At 52.8% G+C, this 25,339-nt stretch overlaps 7 protein-coding genes across 7 annotated transcripts; 4 read left to right on the plus strand and 3 right to left on the minus strand.

The window, feature by feature from the left end:
- Positions 1–37: 37 nt before the first annotated feature.
- A1O1_02452 (uncharacterized protein) lies at positions 38–5,128 on the minus strand (the record flags this gene model as incomplete). Its single annotated transcript, XM_007723363.1, has 3 exons — positions 38–293; positions 353–4,913; positions 4,972–5,128. The coding sequence occupies 3 exons, from the start codon at positions 5,126–5,128 to the stop codon at positions 38–40; spliced, it is 4,974 nt and encodes a 1,657-aa protein (XP_007721553.1).
- Positions 5,129–5,842: 714 nt separating this feature from the next.
- A1O1_02453 (ADP-ribosylation factor-like protein 2) lies at positions 5,843–6,540 on the minus strand (the record flags this gene model as incomplete). Its single annotated transcript, XM_007723364.1, has 4 exons — positions 5,843–6,055; positions 6,102–6,264; positions 6,319–6,429; positions 6,482–6,540. The coding sequence occupies 4 exons, from the start codon at positions 6,538–6,540 to the stop codon at positions 5,843–5,845; spliced, it is 546 nt and encodes a 181-aa protein (XP_007721554.1).
- A 951-nt stretch (positions 6,541–7,491) lies between these two features.
- A1O1_02454 (uncharacterized protein) lies at positions 7,492–10,431 on the plus strand (the record flags this gene model as incomplete). Its single annotated transcript, XM_007723365.1, has 1 exon — positions 7,492–10,431. The coding sequence occupies one exon, from the start codon at positions 7,492–7,494 to the stop codon at positions 10,429–10,431; it is 2,940 nt and encodes a 979-aa protein (XP_007721555.1).
- A 4,551-nt stretch (positions 10,432–14,982) lies between these two features.
- On the plus strand, positions 14,983–16,323 carry A1O1_02455 (uncharacterized protein; the record flags this gene model as incomplete). The annotated part of the gene is made up of 3 exons (XM_007723366.1): positions 14,983–15,179; positions 15,236–15,340; positions 15,390–16,323. The coding sequence occupies 3 exons, from the start codon at positions 14,983–14,985 to the stop codon at positions 16,321–16,323; spliced, it is 1,236 nt and encodes a 411-aa protein (XP_007721556.1).
- Positions 16,324–17,505: 1,182 nt separating this feature from the next.
- Positions 17,506–19,260, plus strand: A1O1_02456 (uncharacterized protein; the record flags this gene model as incomplete). Its single annotated transcript, XM_007723367.1, has 1 exon — positions 17,506–19,260. One exon carries the CDS (start codon positions 17,506–17,508, stop codon positions 19,258–19,260), a length of 1,755 nt encoding a protein of 584 aa, XP_007721557.1.
- A 993-nt stretch (positions 19,261–20,253) lies between these two features.
- A1O1_02457 (uncharacterized protein) lies at positions 20,254–20,961 on the minus strand (the record flags this gene model as incomplete). Its single annotated transcript, XM_007723368.1, has 1 exon — positions 20,254–20,961. One exon carries the CDS (start codon positions 20,959–20,961, stop codon positions 20,254–20,256), a length of 708 nt encoding a protein of 235 aa, XP_007721558.1.
- A 2,225-nt stretch (positions 20,962–23,186) lies between these two features.
- A1O1_02458 (uncharacterized protein) lies at positions 23,187–23,450 on the plus strand (the record flags this gene model as incomplete). The annotated part of the gene is made up of 1 exon (XM_007723369.1): positions 23,187–23,450. The coding sequence occupies one exon, from the start codon at positions 23,187–23,189 to the stop codon at positions 23,448–23,450; it is 264 nt and encodes an 87-aa protein (XP_007721559.1).
- Between the last annotated feature and the right edge of the window lie 1,889 nt (positions 23,451–25,339).

Raw genomic sequence — 25,339 nt, forward strand, 5'->3', positions numbered from 1 at the left:
GCAATGGCCCGCCACCGCATTACACCATGTCATTCAATCACAATGTCATCCCTAGCTCCTGCATCACTTCTTCCACTCTTACACACAGTTGTTGTCCTGGAGAAGGAGACTCTCTTGGGGGGATCCATTTCCGGAAGACGTATCTTATGTGCTGGGGAGGTTCACCAATGGCAACATAGCAAGATGGCAACACAGGCCTGTCCTGCACTGAAGGTGAGAGCACGGCTATCTCCTGGGCAATCTGAACCGCACTCACGAACTCGGCAGGTTTCCTGGCTGAAGGGCCAACGAGCCTGACACACGAGCACTATCAGTATAACCGAATACTCAGGTGTGGGAAAAGTGCACTTACACATAAAGCTCGCCATAGGTGTCCAGGATGTGAATGTGATTGGGGTCCAGGTCATTCTGTGTGAAGGGGACAATTTCTTCGACCAATGCTCTGGTTGGTTGCTTCGGAGGCGATGAGGATCTCAATCCCCAGAACCCTCCAGATAACTTGGGTCTGTCATGCTCCACCCGATACAACTTTGATGGACGGCCCCGGAATGGTGCAACATTCTTCTCTCCTTGCGGTGCAGCCCGCCTCGCTGCCCGGGAAGGAAAAGATTCCCAGAAGCTTGCAGGCTCCTCTCCTTCCGAGATTTCCTCGATCTCTCCTGTCAGACCTAAGTCCATGCCTATCAGCCTCGCACAACCAACATCTTCGGGATCACTGCCAGCCCCTTTCCAGAGATACAGCTTCCCAAATTTGGCGGATATCAAGAAAGGTAAGCCCGAACAGAGGCTAGATGGAGACAGGTCGACCTCGTCAAATGCCACATGCCCAAGATGCCGTCTACCACAAAGCATGTATAAAGCGGACGATTTGTTTCGGCGGGTGATGACAATGCCCCCGAGTGCCTGGAAAAATTCGGAGCTCTCTTTGCCCTGTCTCACAACCTGCAACTTGGAGTTGTTGTCCCGAGCGACCTTCCTGCAAAATAGCTGAGCATCCTCGATGGCCGCCGCGGGAACTTCATCTCCGCACCACAAGTACACATCCACGAGCTTCGAGCCATTCGGCGACTGCATGGAATGCACACAAAGGTACATGCACTCTTCAAAAAGGATATGCTCCTGCTGAGGTGGCATCGCACTTCTCTTACCATCGCCTGTCACCTCCCAAATCTGGTTGTCGAGCGTTGCCTTCTTTTCGGCAGCCCTCTGTTGAGAAGCCAAGAAAGCTTGCGTGTCAAACTCGCCCCTTTCACTTGCTCGTGGTAGAACGCCGAAGAAATTTTCGATCTGGGGCCTCAATGTAGAAGTGGATTTCGTAGGCGACATAGTCCCTCTGGAAGACACAGCAATTCGAGCAGCGGCAACATCTCGTTCAGGTGGCGGTGTGAGCTCGGGCTTAGTGCCAGGTCTCTTTGGGGAGTCGAACTTGAGACCCAGTCCACTCGCTTTACTGGACGCAGTAGTAGATGTGGATTTTGCGGTGTTGTCAAAAGACGGCTTCGAAGGTTTTGGTGTGTTAAGTTTGGACTTGCTCGGAGTCAATGGCAACGCAGTGGAAAGTGGCGGACTGATGGGATTCACCTTCCTCTCCCCATCAGATTCCGGAGGGGATGAAACAGATGTTGGCTGATCGGTCAGGACGTCAAACTTCTTGGGAGTGATTGGTTTGACGGGCGTTGCCTTTTCGTTGGGCCTCGGAGCAACACTTGGACTGGAGACCTTTCGAAGCTCCGTAGATTTCTTGGCTACCGGCGGTTTTGCTCTGAAGGTCGAATCATGCTCTTGCACGAGATTGGTTCTTGCGGACGAGCGTGCATCGGGCCTTACGAAAGAGTTTATCAGTTGTGCTCGTGGCGTGGTTGACATGACAGTTGGTGAAACTGTTGGAGACACTAGCGCTGGCTTCTGCTCCGTTTTCTCCTCTGCCTCGCTGGCTGGTACTGTGGGAACGGTAGCGCCTCGAAGTGGACGTAAAGGCAGGTTGTCCGGAAACACTGATCTAGCTGCTGGTGAAGACTTTAGCCCTGTAGGAGGCGTGATTGAGGTCACCTCAGACTTGTCTTGAGAAGCCGCTGCAGTAACCTCCTTGCCTGGTACCTCCTTCGAAGTGCTGGACTCCTTCGAAGTGCTGGACTTGGGGGCACGTCTCTTAGGACCTCTGGCTCGTGCCTTTGTTATATGCGTTAATTCTGCTGACTCTCGGCCTGCATCTTGACGGGAATTCTGCCGACTATCCACGACCGTCAGTGAACCCTTTTCAGACGATGAAGAATCGGCCGGCAATTTGGAGCCACCGGTTCGAGAAAGCAAACCTGCAAGCGCCGGATTGAGCCGAGCTGCGATCTTGCTAGTTTCCGGGATTTTCACTTTCGAACTTGACTCTGGAGCCGGGTCCGAAGTGCCCTGTCTAGTGGTCATCTCTGGGGCTTGACCGATAGCAACCTTCTCAATAGTTGACGCAGTTTGTTCGGGGTTTGCTGCGGCAGAACTGATCTCCGACTTCTTGACGTCAAAGGATCGAGGCTTGTTTGCCATGACAGATATTGCTCCGGATGGTAATGTGCTATCAATCACCAATGAGGTGGGTTTTTCGGGCCGGGTTGGAGACACCTGTGCAGACGTCGACGACACTACATGGTCCTCAACAGCTTTCTTGAGTTCCACCTTCTCACTTGAAGGGACTGTCCTATGCAATGTCATCCGACGCGCCAAAGCTTCAGGAACAGCCTCGGCGGACTTGGCCTTATAATCTGTCGATTCAGGTCGCTTGGTTGTAGCAGTGCCACCGGCTTTCATGGCTTCCTTCTTCTGCACAATGCTCTCTTTGAACTCGTTGACATGTGTAGTCTTTTGCGGGCCTGCTGTGACATTCAGCGCCGATTTACCTTTTGTGATATTGTCTTTCAGCACATCAGGAGCCACGTAATGTTGAGTCTGGGTTCGTTTCAGCTTGCTGAACACCGCCTTGAACTCCGGCTCGCTGTCATTACTCGCCGTCGAGGGCGCTTGACGTGGCTTTAAGTTGGCTCTGAAGTCGGTCTTCGGAGGTGTCTGGGGTTTGGGCTTCACAACGGGCGGCTTGACCTCTGATGTCTGACCGTGGTCTGCTGAGACTTGGGATTTTTCCCGAGGCTCCGCCTCGATTTGCCCGCTGGAGGGCAGATCCTGTCGTGCTGGTGTGATGTTACGTTTTGAAGGGACCACAGGCCTCGCTTCCTTCTTCGAGGCGGCTTCCTTCGTCAATGGTGCGGATCCTTTGGGGTGCGGGAGGGCTGGCTCGGGAGCTGCTTTCGGCAAAGCAATCTTGCCTGGAACAGGCTTGGCAGAAGGCGTATCAAGGGGCTTCTCAGTTCTTGTCTGAGGTGAGGCCGTCGATGGCGAACTGACACGCTCGTCAGCCAGATAGGAATTCGTACTAGCAACCCCGACGGCAGCAGAGGACCGGGATTCTTCTTCAATCTTGGAGCGTTGCATGTTTAGCTTCCAGGCCGGCGTCTCGACCTTGGCTGGAGCGAACCTGGGCGACTCTGGTTTGTTCAATGCACTTTCCAGCCAGCTGGCCTTCGTTGGGCTCCAACGGCGCGGGTCCATGGTCTTGGACGGGCTGCGAGCCAAAGGCGACTCTACAGGAGGTGGAGTTGTTGTCCGCACGCTTGGTTGTTGCTCAATTGAACCCATCATTTCTGCACGCTCACGTTGTTCGACTTCCGTCTGTGCTTTGGGCGATGGCGCCAACTCATCTTGTGGTTGTGGGAGAGGGCGACCTCGGGTGAGAGGCACAATGTCAGCGCCATGGCTGGAAACAGGCCGGGAACCTGATAATGGAGACGAGTATCCATCCCGGATCACTCTTGCGTCCTTGGAGGAGTTGCGGCTATGCCCCGGGCTGAAATCAGCTGTGCCAGAGAGGTGCGTAGGCCGGGGAGAGGCTACGGAATCCCCGCGCTTCAGTCCAGCATTCGCCTGCACACTCCATCTCTTATTCACACTATCCGACCTCTTCATCATCGCACTCTGCACGAAGCCACCTAGTCCTTTGGTTGGAGACGGAGGTCGTCCAGGGGAAGACAAGATGCTGGAAGTTCGCCCAAGTCCCGGCGTATCTAGGTCGAATGATGTATTGAGCTCAAATGGCTTGAAGGTTGGCAAATCCAGGGCAGGAGACCTGGAGGGCGTCTCGGATACTAAGGAGACCGGTCTAGGCCTTCCTCTGGTCTCGAAGTTGGAAGTTCGTTTGTGGTCGGAAACCGGAGTAGAGATATGCTTCGAGGGCGATGCTGGCGGCGTAGCTATCTCCGTCTTCGTCCTCTCATGCTCGATGGCTGGAGCTGTGTCCTCAGACAAGCCGGGGAGTTTCATGCTTCGACTTGTAAAGGCGGGCGATTCTACCTCACTTTCATTCTTGCGGTAAGCGGCCGAGCCAGCACCGCGATCCGACGTCTGGCGGAACCATGACGGATCTTTTGCTCCCAGTGAGGCAGCAATGTCTTGTCGCGATATCTCCTCCGCATTTTTCTGCGTAGTGGTGCCAAAGGTCGCGCTTGCGTCGGGAATCGAGGCAACAGACTGGGGACGTGACCTTATTGAGCCACTACCTCTCGGTGATGGTCTCTGATTCCAGGATAGAGTCCCACTTCTAGACAAAGCTGCTGCGTTTGCGGGAGGACTAGGCATTGCAGGCTTGTCATCAAGCTGTGCAGGTGGTGGTGGGCGTGAAAAGTCGAGATCAGATAATGGCGGTCGAGCTAGCTTTGGGGACATTGAGCCGGATCGGCCTAGTGTTCGAGACTTCAGAGGAGGGGTGAGGGCGACAGGAGGTTCGATCCCTTGAATGTGTTTGGGGGTGACTTCTCCTACGCGTCGAAGCGATGGCGCAGGTCCGGTTTTGGAGGGGGAGAGCGACCGCGCCCGTTCTGTGAAGGTCAGGCTCGTTTGATCATGTCTCAATGCGACCGAAGGTCGTCAACACACCTGCTCTTCTTGCTTGTCTCTCCTTTCTGGCCTGCAGCATTTCCTCTTCCATCTTCCTTGATCGTTCGGCTTCCTCGAGCCCCTGCTTGGAGTTCAAGCTGGCAATGCGAGCAAGGAACTGGTCCACAGACTCCGAGCCATCATTAGACGCGTCCATGGTCAAACTCGCGGGGAAAGCGGCGTCCGTCCGTAGCAAGTCCGCATAAAAAGGTGAGTTGTCTATGGCGCAGTCATCGCCCCGGGCAATTGCTATTTCGAGACTCTAGGGAACGACCAGCGCAGGTTGAATAGGCACGGCACGGGTAGAGGTGGAAAAGGAAGGGAATACAATTGTCGTGACCGAAGCTACAGGAAGCCCTGGGCTGGAGTGGCACAACAAGGATTCGGGGATTGTTGTGGGTGTTTTCTGTTGGGTTTTGCTCGGAGACTCTCGTTTGTTGATGTTGTTTGTACGTAGTAGTGTGGATTTGCCGGTTGCGAGAGGCAAAGGCGGGTGGGCGCGTCTTGCCGCAGCTGCAGTGCAGGGCAGCTGCAGTTCAAATTCTTGCAAGATCAAACTGCGCTGCGCTTCCAACTTCGAGATCTACCTCGTTGTCGTCTTCTATTCCATCTGCGTCTCTCTTGTCCCCCTTCTATTTTTTAAGCGACATCAAATGCCTACGGTAGGGCCGACCCTGCGGTCTCCTCTCCTGTTGGCGCTGCCGCCCAGCCCGTCTACGGCCAATTTGCGGCCTGTGTGTTGCAAGGGACCCATGTGGCTGCTTCAGACGGCGCTTGTTTCGTGTCCTCGCCCCAGAGAAACGTTGTTTACTCTTCCACCATATTTGCTGCGGATTCGATTTCTTCAATTCACAGTTTATAAAGATCATGCTCAATACAGAAAGAGTCGGTCCTTTGCATCTTGAACCACCCAGTCCAGCCCTTTCTCCAGATTCTCGCCGGTGATGGCGCTACAGGGGACAACTACCCAGTGATGTGTCAGGATCCTGTCGAGTTCCAGCGCCCGAGTGACTTCCTCCACGTCCATGCTCCCGTTTACATCGATCTTGTTCAGAAAGACTAGCAGGCTCGCGCCAGCCAGACGCTTGGTACATGTCAGCAGCATCACTCTGCGAGAGAATTCCACATACTTCTTCTACCAGCAACCCTCTGAGCTCCGCCTTGCAGTCGTCGATTCGCAGACGGTCTGTCGCATCCACCACCCAGATCAACGCATCTGTCTTCTCAAAATAGTTGCGCCAATATGATCTTATTGTCTTTTGGCCTCCAACGTCCCAAATGTTGAGCTTGTAGCTGCAGAACGATGCTTAGTATCGCTGAACGATCACCCTGGACCATTCACCTCACCCGCGAAAATCAATCGTTTTGATGATGAAGCCCAGCGTTGGACTGACGGTGTTGATATCTTCATTCATAATCTTCTTGACTATGGTAGTCTTTCCGGCATTATCAAGTCCCCTGGATTTTGATCAGTGCTTCCTAAGGCCACCATCTAGAATCTCTCTCCTACAGCATCAGAATCCGCATCTCTTTGTCCTTCAGACGGGCCTTGCGAAGGATGGAAAGCATGGTGGTCTAGGGTGGTGCAAGGCGTGGAAGCATTTGGCAGGCTTGCTCTGTCGGACTTGAGGGCCGATCAGGACGATGATAGTAGACTCTGATGTTTAGCCATTCGAGAGGTCGTAGGGGCTGGAATGTTGTGTTTGCCTGGCACGCTCTAGGATCATTCTTACTTCTCTAATCCTCAGCAAGTGTGATTTCTAGTACTATGTACATACTTAGTAGCACGATAATGATCAACATGCCACCGTGCCTGATAAAGGAGACTAAGCGAAATAGTACAGTAAATGAATAAAGCGGCGACTGGAGTCACCCGACAAGGATAAACCAACGTCGAGCACAGCGTTTCATGGCCGAACCGTAGAACTACATTCATTCCTACCTGATCATGAAGACGTTCCAAAGACTCTCCCATCGAAATGCTTGTCGCTACCATTTCTGCGTTCATGTTCTGATCTGCTGTATTCCTGCCCTTGCCACTCACTTGACTTTGCACCGTTGATGTTGTTTCATGCTGTTATAGATTCACTAATCCTGTTGGTCCTTGGACCTTACTCCTCTGGCCGACCAGCATGGTAATATGGCAGCTGATACTCAACGTTCTGTCGTTCCCTGTTCCCAACCAGTATCTCCTCATAGCGCAATCTTCTAAACGGTTGATGGTACCAGTTACGCAGAAATATTGGCTGCTCAAGTGCCTGGCAATCGAATCTAAATCAGGCGGCAGCCCGAAAGCTGATCGACGGCCACTACTATGGATCAAAGCGGCTCTACTCGGCGGGCATCCTATTCAGGACTGACTTCACTCTCACGGCGATGGTCTTCACATGATAGTGACAGTTTCTCGCCAAGGAAACGCTTTAGAGGGCGCTCGCGAGAGGTGAAGCCCTTCTTCCAAAATATTTATCTCCCGGCCGCGCTCTGACCCTTTCTCTTTCACAGTCATCACCAGGACCCAACATGCCTGCCTTTGACCCAAAAGCCTATGGTTGGCCTACAACCAAAGCGAAGCCTACTGGGACTTCTGGAGATCATCGTCTGGCATCAAACCCGCAAATTTCATCATCCCATCCAACCTGGACCTTGAACCCTCCGAGACAGCCACGTTATCAGACAACACTGCGCAGTGGTTCCTCAACTGAGAGTGAAGTCAACAAGCAAACAATCCCGGCTCACAGTGCTCTTTCTTCCTCTCATGTGTCAAATGAGCCTGGAAATCTGGTGAGCACTTCACACGACAAGACAATGCCTGACATGTCCACAACCAGCCAGGTATCAACAGGAGCAACAACTCAGTGCACTAGCAAAGGTACCGGGTTCAACCCATATGCCTATGGACATCCTGGGGCAAGCTATTCATCTCAGAAACATACTCAAGTCCGAAGTTCGAGCCATCCACCCGATCCTGCAAAAAGCCGAACCATTCCCACCAACGACACAATTATGGCCAGTAAGGGAAGCCTTAAAGACGCCAAACTCGGCTCTATTAGGCCAGCATACCCACGGGACATATCTCACCAAAGTGTCACCAAGCACGAACCCTCCCCACCATTTCCTACTCAAACACGAGCGCATGGATTGAAAGGAGATGGAATGAATGGCCAGGAAGCTCATTCAGCGCGGCGCCTCTCGGGAAGTCACGCGTCTGGGAAGCAGAAGCAGTTCGAACCAAAAGTTGGATCTTCGCAGATCGACAACCTCGGTTCAGGCCTTCAATCTGGGAGGGCTATGGTTACAGGTGCACGCGCAATAGGGAAAGGCGGCGAGACAAAACCCAGACCTGCTACATACGATACATTGAAGAGGGAAGGTGAGACTCCCGAACAGGTCATTGCCCGGCTTCAGTCAGATGCGACCCGTGCGATTGGTCTCCGCTTGAGACGACAGGCGAAGGGCGAGCCCATCATCACAGGTCTTGTTGCACTCGATTTCCTCCGTCAACCACTTCCTCCCACCGGGCTCGACCAGGTGGAACCATTTCCAACAGCCCTGGAAGCAGGGCTTGGGCAAGATCACATTTCAGACCACCGCCAGTCACAGCATAGAGGAGTTGCTCTAGGTGCAGTGCAAGCCACCAACAATCTACAGGCCAGATCAGACGCTCGTGCAGCTCTTCATCGGCCTAACGGTGACTCTGTGGTCACTTCGAAGGCTCATGCAGAAAAGGCAGCCGATGAAGCCATTCTAGCCATGGCAAGCGATCGTGGGTGGGCAATTGCTACGGAGCTGAAGCCGCCAATTGTCAAGCCGGACAGCAACGTAGAGGAGTCTGGAGGTCCAAGCAGCGACGTTGATTCCCTCCAGCCTATGGGTGGAGATTTTGGCCGACTCATCCACAGTCAAGAGCCACCTATTGAGGAATCAAGTCTCCGAGGTTGGGATGGGAACATGCAGCCACCTCCAGTTGAGTGGGAACTCCGACCACGATTCCACAACAACACTTCTGCGTACATCAGCGGCTTCGACGCCTGGCTTCGAGATATCGCGGTCCGGACAATGCGCAATGTGGCCGCATCACTAAAACCTGACAAAGCTCAAGAGTCGCCGCATCTTGGCTTCGGGATCCTTCCTACCGAGGCCGTCTGCAACCTTGACAATCACGCGGACGGAATTAGCTTCGTGCGAAAAGATTCACTGATCGACCCCGCTGACAAGGAACATTTCCCAAGAAGACTGCCAGGAGAGGTCTTGCTTGACCCGATCGAGCCGGCTGACTTTGAGGCTGAAGCCAAGCTTGATCTCAAAGACCAGATGAACCGCAATTTCAAGGAGGAGACCGCTCAAATGTTTGTTGACAAGCGAATGATGTACTTGGCACGCAGCAAGATGGAGGCTGAAGCTCGACAACCGATACCGGTGCAGCAGGAACCGGAACCGGAGCCGGAGCCGGAACAGGAACAGGAACAGGAACAGGAAGTGGAACTGGAACAGAAACATGACCTTCCAGCGGAAGAGCCAGAACCTCCCCAGCCGGTACCAAAAGTTGCCCCCGTCAAGTCAAATGTCTATCTTCGCCCCGCTGTCACATCAGACTTTGCCGGCATGACCCGAATCTACAACTGGAATGTTTCCAACAGCGTAAGAACCAGCGAACTTGCAGAGATCGACGAACAGGACATGGCGGCGCGTCATGAAACGTCCATTTCTGCCCGTCTACCGATCATCGTCGCAGTGGAGCGCAACCGTAAGAACGCTCGCAGAAAGCCACCACGCCGTCGAGTGAACCCAAACCATCCGATCCAGAACATCGATCCCAACTACAGTGCGGTAGTCAAAGACGAAAACGTGGTCGGCTGGGCGTCTGCCACGGACTGGTCAGCGACCGACTACGTCGAAGCAATCACGGCCGAACTCGAAGTCTACGTCGCTCATGATTTCCGCAAACGCGGCATTGGCCGATGTCTGATGGATGCCCTGCTCGACGCGACCGATCGTGGGTACATGCGACAGGGCGGCTACAGCTTCCACGTCGCACCAGAGATCCAACACTTGTACACCGGCGGCGGCGGGCGGGATCTGCACAAGATCATCTTCCAAGTCCGTTCGTACAATCATCCCTATACACCAGCACAGGTCTACCGTATGGAACACGCCGGTCGTGTCCTGCGCAACTGGCACCGAGGGGATGACAGCGAGGATGGACATGGAAATCCCAATCAGTCGGTGCCCTCATCGACCAGGGAGAAGGATTTCTCCAAGGAAGCCAGACTCAATGATCGCGAGGACGACTATTCCGTCTGGTTGAAGGAGTGGCTCGAATCGTTCGGCTTCGAGGAAGAAGCATGGTTGAAGAAGATCGGCACCAAGAACAAGAGATTCGTCGACGTGCGCTACCTCACTCGCGAGACGCGCTGGCAACCCACTGATCGCCAGCTTCCCGATTTCTCTCGTGGAATCTGATCTAGTCTCTGGGCTGAACCGGAAGAGAGTTTGTACCATGCATGCCTCCAAGCGCAGTTATCCACAAGTACTGCAAGACGGCTCGTTCAACTCCCCCTTTTCAGTTTTCCTATCTACTATGCCTCAACCTCAACTCAGCCCGAAGCCCGGCGGCACTCTGACTGATGACATTGAGCAATGTCGACGGCCCTAAAACGAAAACATCACCAAAAACAACCCGGAAAATTCTTCAAATCTAAAAAACAAAGCAAGCGGCATTCTCTTCATTCGCGGTTCATTCTTGTATTAACAGACACCTTGCTCGGTCGGCGGCCGACTTCAGTTCCTACTCTTTTCGTCTGTTCTTTGCTTGGGCATCGTTCCGTTCTTCGGTTACATCACAACTCGCGCAATTCTCCTTCAGAGGCGTTATTAGGCGGCAGCTCAATGCAGAGCAGACGAGACGTCTTCACACGCTTCTTCTGCGATTCACTCTTCTTCGACGCAAAATGGAGAAAACGGCGCTGGGCGAAACATGGCGGGATAGCAAGCTGCAAAATTACTCGGTGGACAGAAGCACAACAAGGCTTCATGCTAGGGAACAGCGACTTTCTCTTCTCCATCACAGTATGAAATGGGACGACATTGCAGGGAATTGCACATTATTGCAACTGCTGCAGCACATAACCGATTTTAAGGGAACGGAATGGGAATGGTTTTTCTCGTGGTCCACCATCGGTCACTTATTGCATGGGCAAAATCGAGTGACAGTCCGGGAACCATTGATGACAATGACGGAAACTGATGAAGCTAAGCATTGAGCAATGGAGGTCACTTTCACAAGGGGCATCGGGTGAATCGGGAGAATGCGAGCCTGGCCTGAGGCAGGATAGCTATGGTGATGATGATCTCGTTCTTGAGCGGGCAGGGCTACCTGGAGATAGCATAGCAACAGCTGGATTACAAGTATGGGAGCATACGGCTGAGACAATGGACACATCACGTACTGCTGAAACAGCTTGACTGGCAGTTGCTGGTAGATAGATACCTACCTAGGCAGCAAAGTCCAAATGAGAGAAACGCCATCTCTCAAAGTTACCGCTTCGGAAAGTAATGCTGGCAACTGAGGTCCCTAGTAGGTAGGTAGTTTTTCTCCCTGCACAGTGTATAACGTGTATTGTCTTGCAGCTGGACCTTGCAAGCTGTTGATTTTGCACCGTACCGAGTTGGATCAGCCACCTGAGGGTCCAGAGCAGCCTCATTCTGCATCCGTGGAAGCCTCGACACAGTTCACGTAGATCCGCAGAGGAGCGAGGGACGCGTCGCATAAGACGCGCTTGGGAAAGCCACCGACGCAGCCACCCATATCGGGATGGACTGCCAAGCACAAAAAGACCGATCTGGGTGCAGCTGGGCGTTGGGCATCGCAGTGGGCAGTAGTGGAGGGGGAGGATGATGATGTCTTGCATCATATCCCAGCAGGATGGATCAAGTGGACTGATGTCCCCGTGGGCGACTCGACTCACCTCACCGTGCCGTGCAAGTTTCCAGAGGATTCGTGATGAAGAATGGTCTGCAGGTACGTACTTTGGTGCTTTGTATGCGTGTATCGTAGAGGAATTGCAGGCTGAGTGATGACTGGGAGCTTGGGCCAGCCGCGGAAGTCTCCTTCATCTCAAAGATGGCTCCCAGGTCACCACCTTTTCAAACCATGCGACTGTCTGCTAGAGCCACATCGCGGCGCGGGTATGTCAGCTAAAGAATTTGACCCACCGAAACCTATACGTAACCACACTGACACTGACTGGCACTCCACGCCGCGGAATCATAGCTAGGGTGCCGATTCCGAGTCATGCTTGGGCCGCAATCAATCATGAATGGTGATGCCGTGCTACAGGCTACGCATTCCGCGTGCGCTTGACGATGCAGTGTATCCTTGAACCGCATATTGATATGCCAGAAAGAATCTCGATTACTAGGTGCATACATCCGCCGTTTCCCCAGCTTTTTCACTATGATCCGTTGGCGGCGTTGTTTCTTTTTGCGCGCACTGCAGGGGTTGCAGCAGGCCAAAAGGGGTCCGCGAGATAGGCGAGACCGCCGGAAGGTCGATCAAACCCGTTGGGAGCAGTTGGTTGATGAGAATTGGAGGGCCGGCTATTATTATGCAGGTCATCTCACCAACCGGGGTTCTTCCAGCGATTGGCTTGTCTCTCTTACTGCGCGCATCTCATCAAGACCAGTTGTAGCCAGGTTGGCCTTCTTTTTCGTTATGTTCGTGGAACTCAGAGGATGCTCAAAGCGGAACGACAGGTGTCAGGCATTCGATTGTTGAAGCTAAGTATGTGCCTAGCCTAGTCAGTCAGGGGCCGTGGACATGCAGACAAAACCCTGCATCGAAGAAGCCTCAGCTTGTGTGGATGTAATCCTGATCTTCTGCAGCACCAGTGACCATCTTTTTCTTCCCCTCGAAGCTGGCTGGAGTGCCAAGGGTGGATGATGGGCAAGAGTCTGGTCAGAAGCATTCGAGTTGAAGCAGGAACACATCGGACTTGACAAAGCGTGATCGTCGTGGCATAGAAGATCGTTTGCAGTCCGCGAGCTATCACGCTAGGACAGCTAGGACAGCTAGGAGTCTATTGTCTGACCTGACAACCCTGAACATGTAGAGCCGAGCTGGGCATCGTGTAAAGAGCTCAGGCTGCAATGCACGACAGGCAGCCGGTGGGAGGCTTTTCGTTAGTGTACTCCTGCGTACTTTGCAGATCAGAAAGGGAGGGATGATAGTTCGGTTCGCGTGTCCAATATCGGATCTTCGATTTGCGCTGTAAAGCTGTAGTTTGCACGTCGGTATCAAGGGTGCGAGGATTCAGCAACAGAGACTCGGTTCGAAGCAATACAGGAATGCTATGGTTTGTGAGGAAGGAAACAATGAGAAACTTGGAAGAGCGCAGTTTACAGTTCCGGCTCCTGCGAACTCTGATGCTGCCTGGAGGTGCCTATAAGCTGGATGCACTGCTGCCTGCGCCTTGCCTGCGGCCGCACCGATAGATATCTCGATTGGTCTGATTACTACCGTCCGGAACCGCCAACGGACCTCTTCATGCTACTACTACTATTCAGTTCTTCATGTCCTGCCAGACAACAGTAATGATGGGATCGCACTATTGCAATGGGCACGAAAAGACAGACACTGGCGCAGTTTGGACGCAACTGGTGTACTATGTTGTTTTGATGGCTGTCCATTCCAGCTGCCAGTCAGTGCCAGAGATGTCGTCGTAGTCTCCATCCCACTTAACAGGCCCTCAGAGCCACCGGTGACTCCAGCAAGGCCTAGGGAAGCCTCCATCCATCGAATCACCTTGCAGCGCCCATCTGGCTTCCCGTGTCCGTGTGTCTCTCTAGCATCTAAACTCCGTAATAATAAGCATCTTGTAGCAGTAACCTTCGCCTTTGCCCTTGGCCTGCCAGTGAGTGGCAGGCCGCACTCGGGCGCCCGCACCCTCTTACCCTCTTACCCTCGAGTTCTCCATCATCCCACTGCCATGCCCAAAAACCTTACTGAGCTCGCCTTACCTCACTCACTACCTGCCACCACCACTGCTCCCACTCACGGCCTCTTTTCTTAGTGCTATTCCCTCCCGCTCTCCCGCCCCATCCCTCTTCTTCCTCTTCTCTTCTTTCTCCCACGACTCTTCTCATATTGTGACCTCGCTTGTTCTCTGCGCGTCCTCTTAGTCTTGCAGTGCTACTTGCTTTCCTGCTTTACTTCCAAATTGGCGCCCTGCTTCTCGGAGTTGCTCGACTTTGCGGTCTGATCTGTGGCTTTGGCTATCATTTGGCCCCATCTAACCACTGCGCATTTGATCCGGTATGTGCGAAAACTCTTCCTCGTTCACCCTACATCTGTAACCTGCGGCGCGAATCGAAGAGGTGGAACATGGTGACTGCTGCGAGTATACAACAGAGGCGTCCAAGTTTTCTCGTTGCGGAGGAATCAAAAGAGCGTGGCTATATTGCGACCGGAATACGTCCAACCCGACCGTACCGGAACGCATGCAGGAGGAAGAGAACAACGCTCCTCAAGGGAGGCCTGCACTTCCGAAGAATGCAATGGGCCAGCTGGGGACACCTTTGGATTGCAGTCATCCGGCTGCCAGGCTGGCTCTTTTCACATGCCCACAGCCCATCCTGGAAGTGAAGCACCTGCGCTAACACTCTCTACCTTAGACTTCAATAACACTTTCGATTCTCCGAATCCCTTTGCTATTGTTGTGCCTTGCAGCCGTTACAGACACTTCACCATTCGGATATTCTTTCGCGACAAAAGTTGGTTGAGTACTGAAAGTAAAATCACCATAATCCTTCAGTTCTTCCCTCCCAACAAGTTCTTCGTGAGAGAACTTTTATTCAACCTATCTTCGGTACGTCACATTCCACAAGAGAAATCCATCACAGGCCTTCAAGAGCAACGACCCAACCGCCTGCAGCAGCGTCCAGAATCTGACTCATCTCCGCAGAGTCGCACCGAAGCTTTGCAAGCCTGTCCTTCTCGTTTACCAATCTCTCAGCATGTCTTTCGAGTACGGCCAATTCCCGAACGCCCAGCAAGAGGCTGTGCCGGGTCAAGTTCCTCCCCAGGATGGCGCTGCTCCAGGCCAGCCAACCGATCCGACTGGTCAGCAGCAAATGGCCTTCCAGAATCCCGATGTGAACGTCAACGCACCGCCTCAGCCAGGTCCTGGAGGTGAACAAAAGACCACTCTTTGGTGAGTCCAGACCTGAGGTATGCTTCTCTGTTGCTCCGGCTGACTTAGATCGGCAGGATGGGTGAGCTTGAACCATGGATTGACGAGAACTTTGTGCGCAACCTTTGGTTCCAAATGGGCGAACAGGTCAGCGTCAAGATGATCCGTGACAAGTTTTCAGGGTAGGTGATAAAAACCACACTCTCCTTCACGTCTCTGAACTCATGGTAGTAGTAACGCTGGTTATTGCTTTGTCGACTTTTCGTCCCCTCAGGCCGCCGCCAAGGCTCTTCAGCTCAGTGGTCAGCCCATGCCAAACTCCACCCGCCCCTTCAAGCTCAACTGGGCTACTGGAGGTGGTTTGGCCGATCGACGCGATGACCGTGGTCCCGAATACTCCATCTTTGTCGGTGATCTGGGCCCCGAGGTGAACGAATACGTCCTCGTCTCCCTCTTCCAAAGCCGCTTCCCTTCGTGCAAGTCGGCCAAAATCATGACCGATCCTCTTTCTGGCATGTCTCGCGGCTACGGATTCGTTCGCTTTTCGGACGAAGGCGATCAGCAACGCGCTCTCACCGAGATGCAAGGCGTGTATTGCGGCAATCGTCCTATGCGTATCTCGACCGCCACTCCTAAGAACAAGGGAATGCCAATGGGGGCTGCTGGAGGTGCCGCCAACATGGGCATGCCAGGCCCAATGGGATACCCACCCATGGGAGGTCCACCAATGCCATACTACGGGCAACAGCAGAGCCCTCAGCCCATGAACCAGTTTACCGATCCTAACAATACGACTGTGTTTGTCGGAGGCTTGTCTGGCTATGTCACGGAGGATGAGTTGCGGTCTTTCTTCCAGGGATTCGGTGAGATCACCTATGTCAAGATTCCACCTGGCAAAGGATGCGGTTTTGTTCAGTTTGTCCAACGCCACGCCGCGGAAATGGCCATCAATCAGATGCAGGGATATCCTATTGGGAACTCCCGTGTCCGACTGAGCTGGGGACGCAGCCAGAACAATTCCGGCCCCGCTGGCACCCCCTACCGCCCTGCACCCCCTCCGCCGATCTACCCGGCCATGGGCATGCCTCCCGCTCACTCATACGGCAGCTATGCGCCAATGAAGGTCAGTCCAAAACCCCGCTCGTGTTCAGTTGGAAGTGACTAACCCAGTACAGTGAGATTCTTTGACATGTCGACACAGCAGGCGTTCGTCCATGGAAAGCACGTTTTCTTTTGTCATTGAAAGCAAAGCAATCGAACTTTAGCGTCACCGTCGGTATGGGAGGATGTCTGTCCAACAAAAGTTCTTTCATTTCCATCGCGCGATGACCCCTTACCATTATTGCGACAATGGTCTGTTGGCTGTGTACAACACAATCATGGCATTCGCTTTTTTGGTTGAACGTGATGATACCAATGAGACCAGCATGTGCTTTGAAGCAGAAACGGCAAGGAACAGGAGCATGGACGGATCGGTGGAGCCCCGGGCAAAACATGATGAAGCTGGCGGAATGGGCTTTCTTTCTGTCTTACATGGATCAGAGGGCCATGATAATCCCAGCGCTGAGGGTGATGGCAAGGCGATTCTGAGACAATCGGAATGCGACAAACCTGAGCATATGAAGACACACAATGGGTCCTGAATGGAGCTGATATGAGCTTAACGTGTTTTCTTTTACTGACTCCAAGTTCCTGCGAAGTCTGCGTCTCGTGAGTGTGATCCGCCGACAGCCTCCTCCAGAGTCGTGAGTCTTGGTCTTTTGACCGAGGCTCGAGAAGGTCCACCTTCGGCTCTGCTCTCGCCCACTGTGAACACGGCTACCAAGTAGCAAGACATGCAGTGTCCTGGTTCTCTTTGTCAGCTGCCCCATGTCGTGTCCCCTGAACTCGAACTTGCAGTTTCTCCTCTCCTCGTGCCAAGCATCTCCAGACCTCGGGATCATCAAGTTGGGCGATTTTTCCAACTTGAACACCTCTCGGTTCAATACTGGTGCATTGTCTCGTCCACCAGACAGTCCGAAGGCAGAGAGTCATTTCCTTTGCACCAGAATGTAGAGCTCTTCTCTTAAGGCCAAAGAGCCTTTGAGCAATTCTATGAGATTTCGGTCTATTCAATATAACCTCGGTTGCAAGGTAACAGGACAGACAGTTCCAGTAATTGGTCGCCGTTCACTTTCACTATGGCATTGCGAACTATTCGAATCGCAGGCAGGTGTCCCTTTCTCTGGTTCGGTGCTCAACTGACTGTGCAGGTGCCTCTGGCTCTGCGTCTGACCGTCGCCATGCGCTGGCATCGTTTGCAAAGGCGTTCCCGCACGACCCTGTTGACGTTATAATATCGGATTACATGTCGGAAGTGAACATGACCTTAGGAGCGGCGAAAAAGGTTGACAACAGTGCACTCCCTGCAGACAATGGGAACCCTTTTGTGGGCGCCGGTCCAGCCTACGAGGCACCTTTTCTGGAAGCCCTTGAGCCAGCCTTGTCGGATCTTGCCAAGTACGGCATCAAAGTCGTCGCGAACGCCGGTAACACTGACACCGAGACCTTGTACAAGATCGTGTGCCGTATGGTCAAGGAGAAGGAACTCAACATCAAAGTCGCTTGGATATCTGGCGACGAAGTACTCCCAGCGATAACGGACGCCCTACATCTCGGGACGTCAACGTTCAAGAACATCTACACCGGCGAAGTGCTGTCCAGCTGGGAATTCAAACCCATCTATGCACAAGCATACCTCGGCGGCCAGGGCATTGCCGAAGCTTTGTCTCTAGGTGCCCAAATTGTCATATGTGGCCGCGTCGCTGATGCTTCGCCTGTGATCGGTGCGGCCGTCTGGTACCACGGCTGGCATAGATCCCAGTTGACCGAGCTAGCCAATGCTTTCATCGCAGGTCACCTCATTGAATGCAGCTGCTACGTCACGTCTGGGAACTTCAGCGGCTTCAAAGTACTCGACAGCACAAGCGCAGGTTGGGCTGACATTGGATATCCTATTGCCGAAATATCCCAGAGCGGCAAGGTGATCATCACCAAACAAAAAGCGACCGGCGGAGCAGTGACAGTGGATACCTGCTCAGCACAACTTCTCTATGAGATCCAGGGGCCATGGTACTTCAACAGCGATGTAACAGCTGTCGTGGACGAGGTCTGGTTCGAACAAATTGGCCCTGATCGAATTGCCCTCAACGGCGTCAAAGCCCTCCCTCCACCACCCACCACCAAAGTAGGAATTACCGCTCGTGGAGGCTTCCAGGCGGAAGCGATGTACTTCATGACTGGTCTGGACGTGGCCGAGAAGGCGCGCATGACAGAAGCACAGCTAAGAAAATCTCTGAGTCCTTATTCGGACAGGTTCTCGCTCTTGGCCTTCAGTGTTCTCGGCGTCCCTGCCCTCGACGCAGACAGCCAGAATGCGGCGACAGTAGTCTTCCGAATCTTCGCGCAGGCAAGAAAGTCCGAAGACATTGCACCGCCAAAATTCCTGAGACCGGTCATGGATAACATCATGCAGGCGTACCCCGGAGGTACATTCCACTTGGATTTCCGCCTCGGCATCCCGAAACCTTACCTTGAATACTACGTGACGCTGTTGGACCAGTCCCGCGTCCACCATGCTGTGCACTTCGACGGCAAGACCACAACGATCCCACCGCCTCCGCTGACGAATGTGTATCCTGAGCGTCAGCCCAGTCAACCCACGACGGCGCTGCCAATTGATCTCGCCAAGTTCGGTCCGACGCAACACGTCCCGCTGGGTACAATCGTCCACGCACGATCCGGTGATAAAGGATCAGACTGTAATTGCGGCTTCTGGGTGAGGCAAGGGGTTGAGTATGCCTGGCTGAGGAACCTGCTGTCGGTCGACACCATCAAGTTGCTTCTTGGGAAGGAGTATGATACGTCGCGTGTGCCTAAGATTGAGATCGAGCGGTTCGAGCTGCCCAACTTGCGGGCGGTGCATTTCTTGTTTCGCAATCTGTTAGACCGTGGAGCCACCAGCACTTCGAGCGTGGACTTCTTGGGGAAGAATGTGGCGGAATATCTACGCGCGAGATATGTTAATGTACCTGTGAAGTTTCTTGCAAGGGGGAAGTTGTAAGTGTACTGACTTGACACTATATATTCAAGAGAGAGATATATATACACGTACCTCTGAGTAAGTAGTATGTTCGTGGCTACGCGCCTTTTGAAGACTTCTTGGAAGCCCGTGGGGAAGTATATTCATACATAGTTCTATAAGCTCGGAGGCGGCGCTTTGAAACATGTCCAGTTATTCATTTGATTTGAAGCACGCCTCGTTGATAATGCAAGTTCTTTTGTAGGGAGGTACCTGGTGCCCGACAGTTATAGTGGGGACGTGGTGACTTCCAATCCACACAGAAGGAGCATATCACATTCAATATCATTAGCATATCTGAAGCTGAAGAACTCCAAAAGTCTATGAAAGGATGCTAACTAAAATATATGATTGGCAAGACCGCTCATAGCAGACAATGCTCATATATACATTATGTGCCAATGAACGTGAGAGACGTCGGACCTTGAGGTGAATAGAGGTTGGACTTTGCGAGGACAAGCCGGCCTTGACGCCTCGAGTACAATAATCTTCAAGTTGGCTTGCTCTTGAACCATCACCAAAGCATTGGGAATCGATAATCAGTAGTGTGGTAGTCTGAGACGGTGCAAGACAATACGAGAGACCATGACGGCGAGATCACGCTTGGAAGAAATTCAAAAGGCGAGACGAGAAAGAAGGGACAGTTGTGTAATGGTTTCATCTCTGTAATAGATCCATTTTCCTAAACCTCCGCCTGACCACCAGCAGCTATGCACATATCCGGTCCGGCATGAGACAACAAGCCCAGAAAAGTGTTGTTATCATGCATGAGAAAAAACCGATAGAAACGAAACAACCAAAGCTCGACCACGTCGTCTCAAGAACCATCGCGCCATGCACCCCCTTTGCCCACCTTGTGGGAGACTGCATATCTCCCCTACGTGGAGAGAAACACCTTGCCACCTCTCGTTCTTCTTCTGGACGTCAAATGCAACAGCCCAATTCCAGTCCTGTAGGATTGATCGGGTGGATGATTTAAGAAGCAGCAGCGCCGTACGACGAGGCGCAGGTACCAGTGCAGGTACCCTTGTAGGAGATCTGGGCAATACCGGTGCCGATTGGCTGGCCGAGGCCACTGGTTTGCCAGCAGTGGTGGTAGTCGCTGGAGGTTGAATCATCAACCCACAGAGCAGCCTCGCACTTGTCGTTGCTGTCGCAGAGAGCCAAACATTCAGAAAGTGTGTCCACAATTTGACCGGACGTTTGCTCCCAAAATTTCGCGGCGGCACTAACGCCTCCCTGGACACCGCAGTGCACGGCGAACTCGCAACCGCACGAGCCGCCGCCGGCGATGGTCGCGCCGTTGTCGGCCGGGCAGGTCGCAACAGCCGGAGCGACGCTGCTGGTCGAGCTTGGGGCGGCGCTGGTGGAGGATGGGATCACGACGCTGTCGCTGCTGATGGTGGCGTTGCCCCACGAGCCAGTCTCGACTGGGGCCACGGCGGCCGTGGTGGTGGTCGACTCGGCGGCGATCGGGATGAAGGTGGTCACGGTCAGGGCTTCTGGGACGGTCGAGGTCCAGTCATCCCAGTGCTCGGTGTAGATGCTGGTGGTGGTCTCGGCGGGAGGAGCCGTGGTGGTGGTCTCTTCTTTTTCCCAGCCAGTGGCGATAGGAACCCAGACGGGCGAGCCGGTCTCCGTGATGGTGACGACCTTGCAGACTGGCTCCTTGGACCAGGCCATGGCAGAGGTTGCCAAGAGCGAGGCGGCCACGAGGGCCGAGGTAGAGTTGACCATCATTTTTGCTGTGGGTGAATCGTTCGGTTTGGATCGGTTCGGTTCAGAAAGAGCGACTAGAGACTCGGTCGAAGAGACTCTGGAGGAACCGGTGTCGGGTGGTAAAGAACGTCGGGACACAAAGGTCGAGAGAAAAGGTGGTGATCGAACGGAATTGTCGTTTGAGGGAAAGAGGGAAAGAGGAAAGACAAGGCCGCAAAGTCGGGAGAGGTAGGGGGGTGGTTATAGTCGTTCTCCTTTCGGACGACCAGGCCCCAGGGCACAGGGCACCCTAATCAAACAGGAAACTGTATACATAGTAAACACCAGCTAATGGAGCAACAGACCACTAGAACACGTCTGACGGTGCTGGCTGGAGCACCGGTGGGTGGTCGAGCTGGACGCGTTCATTCGTTCTCCAGATTTTCCTGGCCGAGGTGGGCCATCACAGGTCCCGCATGACGCAGACGGTAAGGCATTGCCGTGCTGTCGTGAGCGAGGCTTGGGGCCAGTATGGGGAACGTGAATCCATTCTAGACGCCCTTCAGTGCCCGTTGAAGGAACCCGACTCGAGGTTAGCGGCCTCGTGAGATTGAGGTCTCGGGAAGGCTGTGGCCACAAGTGGAAATCAGCTGTGTATCCCCGCTTCCAGTCAGGGCAGCTGTCAACAATGAATAGCAGCATAGTCCTGAGAACCATGTTTTATTCTGTATATAATGGAACACCCAAGAGTGGTGACACCTGTGGCTGGATCTTCAGATTGTTGACAGGTCCAGTCTAACATCGCGTCTATCCGCTGTTGTCGGGGAACCGGTTCATAATCTCTTGTCGCTGTTTCCGTGGAACTTTTACAACGACTTACCACCGGTCACAGTGAAGCCCCCAAATGCAACCTGATTGCTCAATATTCCTTCGCGAGCAAGTGAAAGTGCGAGTTCGGCGTGCTAGCATCTAAGATCTACTCTGTAGGATCTGGAATCAGGGGCAACACGAGGCGCGAGGTTGAAACTGGAAAAGGGGCTGATCGGGGGCGGCCAATGACAACAGCTGCCAAGCACTGCAATCTTATGGTAGCCACTCTTACTGGGTCCTCCACAATTTGGGATCCACCGCTTGGCATCAGGTCTGTCAGGCCATCCGTTGAACTCGAAGTTGTCATCACTTTTGATCTCCTGCTCTAGCCCCATTTGTCTTTGTAGGTAATAGTGAGTGCTTGTGAGAAACTGACTGGTTTCTATATAGCCATGTCTGTCAGGTTTCAGCATTGGCGGTGTGAAATTGCAGTCTCTCGCTGGAGGAGACGACCATCAAACGGCGACTGTTGTCTCACTGACAGAATGCCATCGTAGATCGTGACCACATGGTCTGCAGTGGCGCAGACCGCTTCGGCTGCTATCGATCATGCCTGGTTACATCATACGCACTGTTTTTCGGTCAAAGAAGTGCAGAGCCTCGCAGTTCAAAATGCTCAGGCTAACTACCAACAGTCTTTGTCTCGACACAGAAAGGAGTTCTATGCTTTGCTTCTTGTCATGTCGGTACAGTTCTTTCAGCATCAAATGCCCTCCGGGCCTGTCCAGTCTGACGAGAAGACTGTCGGTCCGGATACTTATGCAAGGCATGAGCTAGACTTACACCCAGGACTTTTGAGAACTCAATGTTTCCCTGCTTGTCACAGGTCATCGTTTCCTTCGATCTTCAATTGATCCTGCAACGGGCATATACGGGCATGAGGAAGAACTATGATAGGTATTGAGTTGATATGCACGACGGCTTCAGGACTGGTCGGTCTGTACAATGTCTGGTCTCTTTCTTCGTGCCTTGCACATTGTCCTCCGTGAAGCTCCCATTCAGCCGCGGGCATTCCTGTTCCTTACACATTTCCTGGCCTTCCCAACACAGCAGTCGTCCATATTGTCGCGCTTCATGCTCTTGAAAGTCCTCGGCGACCTACTAGGGCACGAGATCAGACAAAATGGCACACACACAAACCCGTTGGCTCGTCTTCCTGTTGCCATTGACTATCATCTATCTCATCAAGCAGCCATCCTCAGCATCAAACCTCTTGATCAACCTCTCTGAGAAAATCATATTTGGAATCACAACAGAAAACAACCACTCAACACCTCCTACAGCCTCTCAGCCTCGTCTCTCAAACCTAAGTCCGCCTATCACCAACCAATCTCTCCAAAATGTGCTTGACAATCCTCTACCGAAGCCGCTGCGCCGTTTGCAGCGAGATCAGCACGCCAGACGCGGCCGCTGAGAAGCTGTGTGAGCCTGACGAGCCTTGTGCAAGCCGGAACGTGCGGCCTCTGCGCTACTGGGTCTCCGAGTCGGCGGTTCCGTGTGCTGGCTGCCTCACCGAGCGACTCGAGCGAGAGCTGTTCTTGCTTCAATTGGAGAGCATGATTGCCGAAGGAAATGCTGCTGAAGAACCTGGGAAGGAGGAATAAGGGAGGGCCGTGCCGATGAAGGAGACTACTGGAACGAAGGTTTATGGCAATTTGGCGATGTTGAGAGCTGGAGACAAGGAGGATGGATAGGTCGATCAACATGCTGAAAACATGGGGAAACATGCAAATGTATGGGCTTTTGCTGCTATTGTGATGCGGAGTAATGGTTGCCAGATGAGAACAGGTTCAGCCTGTGCTGCGTTGCAGCATATGTGAAATCAGGCATAAGGCATGAAATTGTTATGATCGATGCCATGGTGGGTACCTGGTCCTCTTTTGCTTAGTATGACATTCTGCTTCAGGAGTTTGCCGTGTATATGGTTCTCGTATTACGTTTCTACGTCCGACTCCTATGGAGGATGCTTGGGTGCTGAATAGTCCTACCTAGTTTTGTTAGTGGTGGAGCGTCTACTAATACTATCTTAAGATGGTTGTCTATTGATCAAGCCGCGACCTCCCATAGCATATTATACTTCAGTCTATCTTATTATAGGAGCCATCCTTTATTACCAACTTGAAGAATAGTTGTCATTGCTTCCAGGGACCCTTCATGGCAAATTGAACTGGCGGCGATGTTCGCATCATCGTATGGCACCGCACACAAGAATCATGAAGCAAGGCTATGGCATGCTAAAGGCCGCTAAGAACAAAGTCGACAACTATTGATTTTCTGGGGTTGGAATGACAGATGACCAAGGCAGTGCAGACATTGATTTCAGACTCCGATCTTGAACTAGGCTAGAGGACGGGAGCGGAGAACCTTTCGAGGAAAAAGTCGAGGTTGAGGATGTTGAGACAGGACCCAGCACACATATTTCAAGCAGCAGCTTCAATCAAATCATACCTCCGGGCCTTTCAATGTTTCTTTCCTGGAGGCCATAGGCAACTGTTGTGGCGTCATGAGGAATGCTGTGTAGCACACTACGGCCATCTTACCACACCATCCATTTCAATAGTTTGTCAAATAGTCTTGTGGTTCTTCCTGTGTCTACAGGAAGGCTGGTTGATTGACAGAGTGAGTGAAAAACGTAGTAGTGAGGTGTGTTTAGTGTTGAAGCGAGAAAGTGCCTGCGTTTGGATTTAACCCAAAACGGAAAGACGCGAACTGCGACGCGTCGAAATTCGTTTCAACTTCAAGACTGCGACCTTCAACTTCATCTGGCACTGGCACCATCAGCATAGTCTCCAACGTTCTATCTAGTCTTCTACTTCTTTGATCACCTTTGGCACGACCTTTGCTCTACACCTTTGACGTCTGACTCCGCATCTTCCCCGTCTAGTCGACCAAAGTCGCAGACAACATCCTCCGCCGAACCCTTTGTCCACCACCCTCTCGCCCTCCGGGCACCCTATACAGTTCAATCTCCCGCGAGTTTCCCTTTATACATCGAGCTCTTGAGCCTCCATGTCTGCCCTTCCTACCGCTTGAGCCTCATAGCATGGTCTCCTAGAGCAACAGGAATGGGATACCAGGCATGGGCGGATGTGTATCGGAACGTAACCCTAAGATGTTTGTTGGTTCAAAAGTTTCGCGGTCCAGTTGTCAATATCTGACTCGCTTTGCCTGCACGCCTCTGTTCTACTATTTGCTCCGGCGAAGAATGGCAAGATGGACTGGGCAAGGTCAAAAGATATCCGACGTTCAGAGCCTCTCACGAGGCGGTGAAAGACGGTCTAGCCATGCGTCAGATTGGGTAAGGGTCCTGAAGGATCGCGCGTCGGCATTCCTAAGCTGAACATTATACGTGATCACATATGGGATGGTCTGGTTGATATGAGCGTGGCACGGATCAGGAAAAAAGAGCGGAGCCGATTTTCTATGTCGAGAAGTGCATGTTGGTACCCTGCTTAGAGCGCAAATTTGTTCAGCCTACACACAAGATCGCTGG

Source organism: Capronia coronata, assembly GCF_000585585.1.
Source record: "Capronia coronata CBS 617.96 chromosome Unknown acBCG-supercont1.2, whole genome shotgun sequence".
NCBI classification, from domain to species: domain Eukaryota; kingdom Fungi; phylum Ascomycota; class Eurotiomycetes; order Chaetothyriales; family Herpotrichiellaceae; genus Capronia; species Capronia coronata.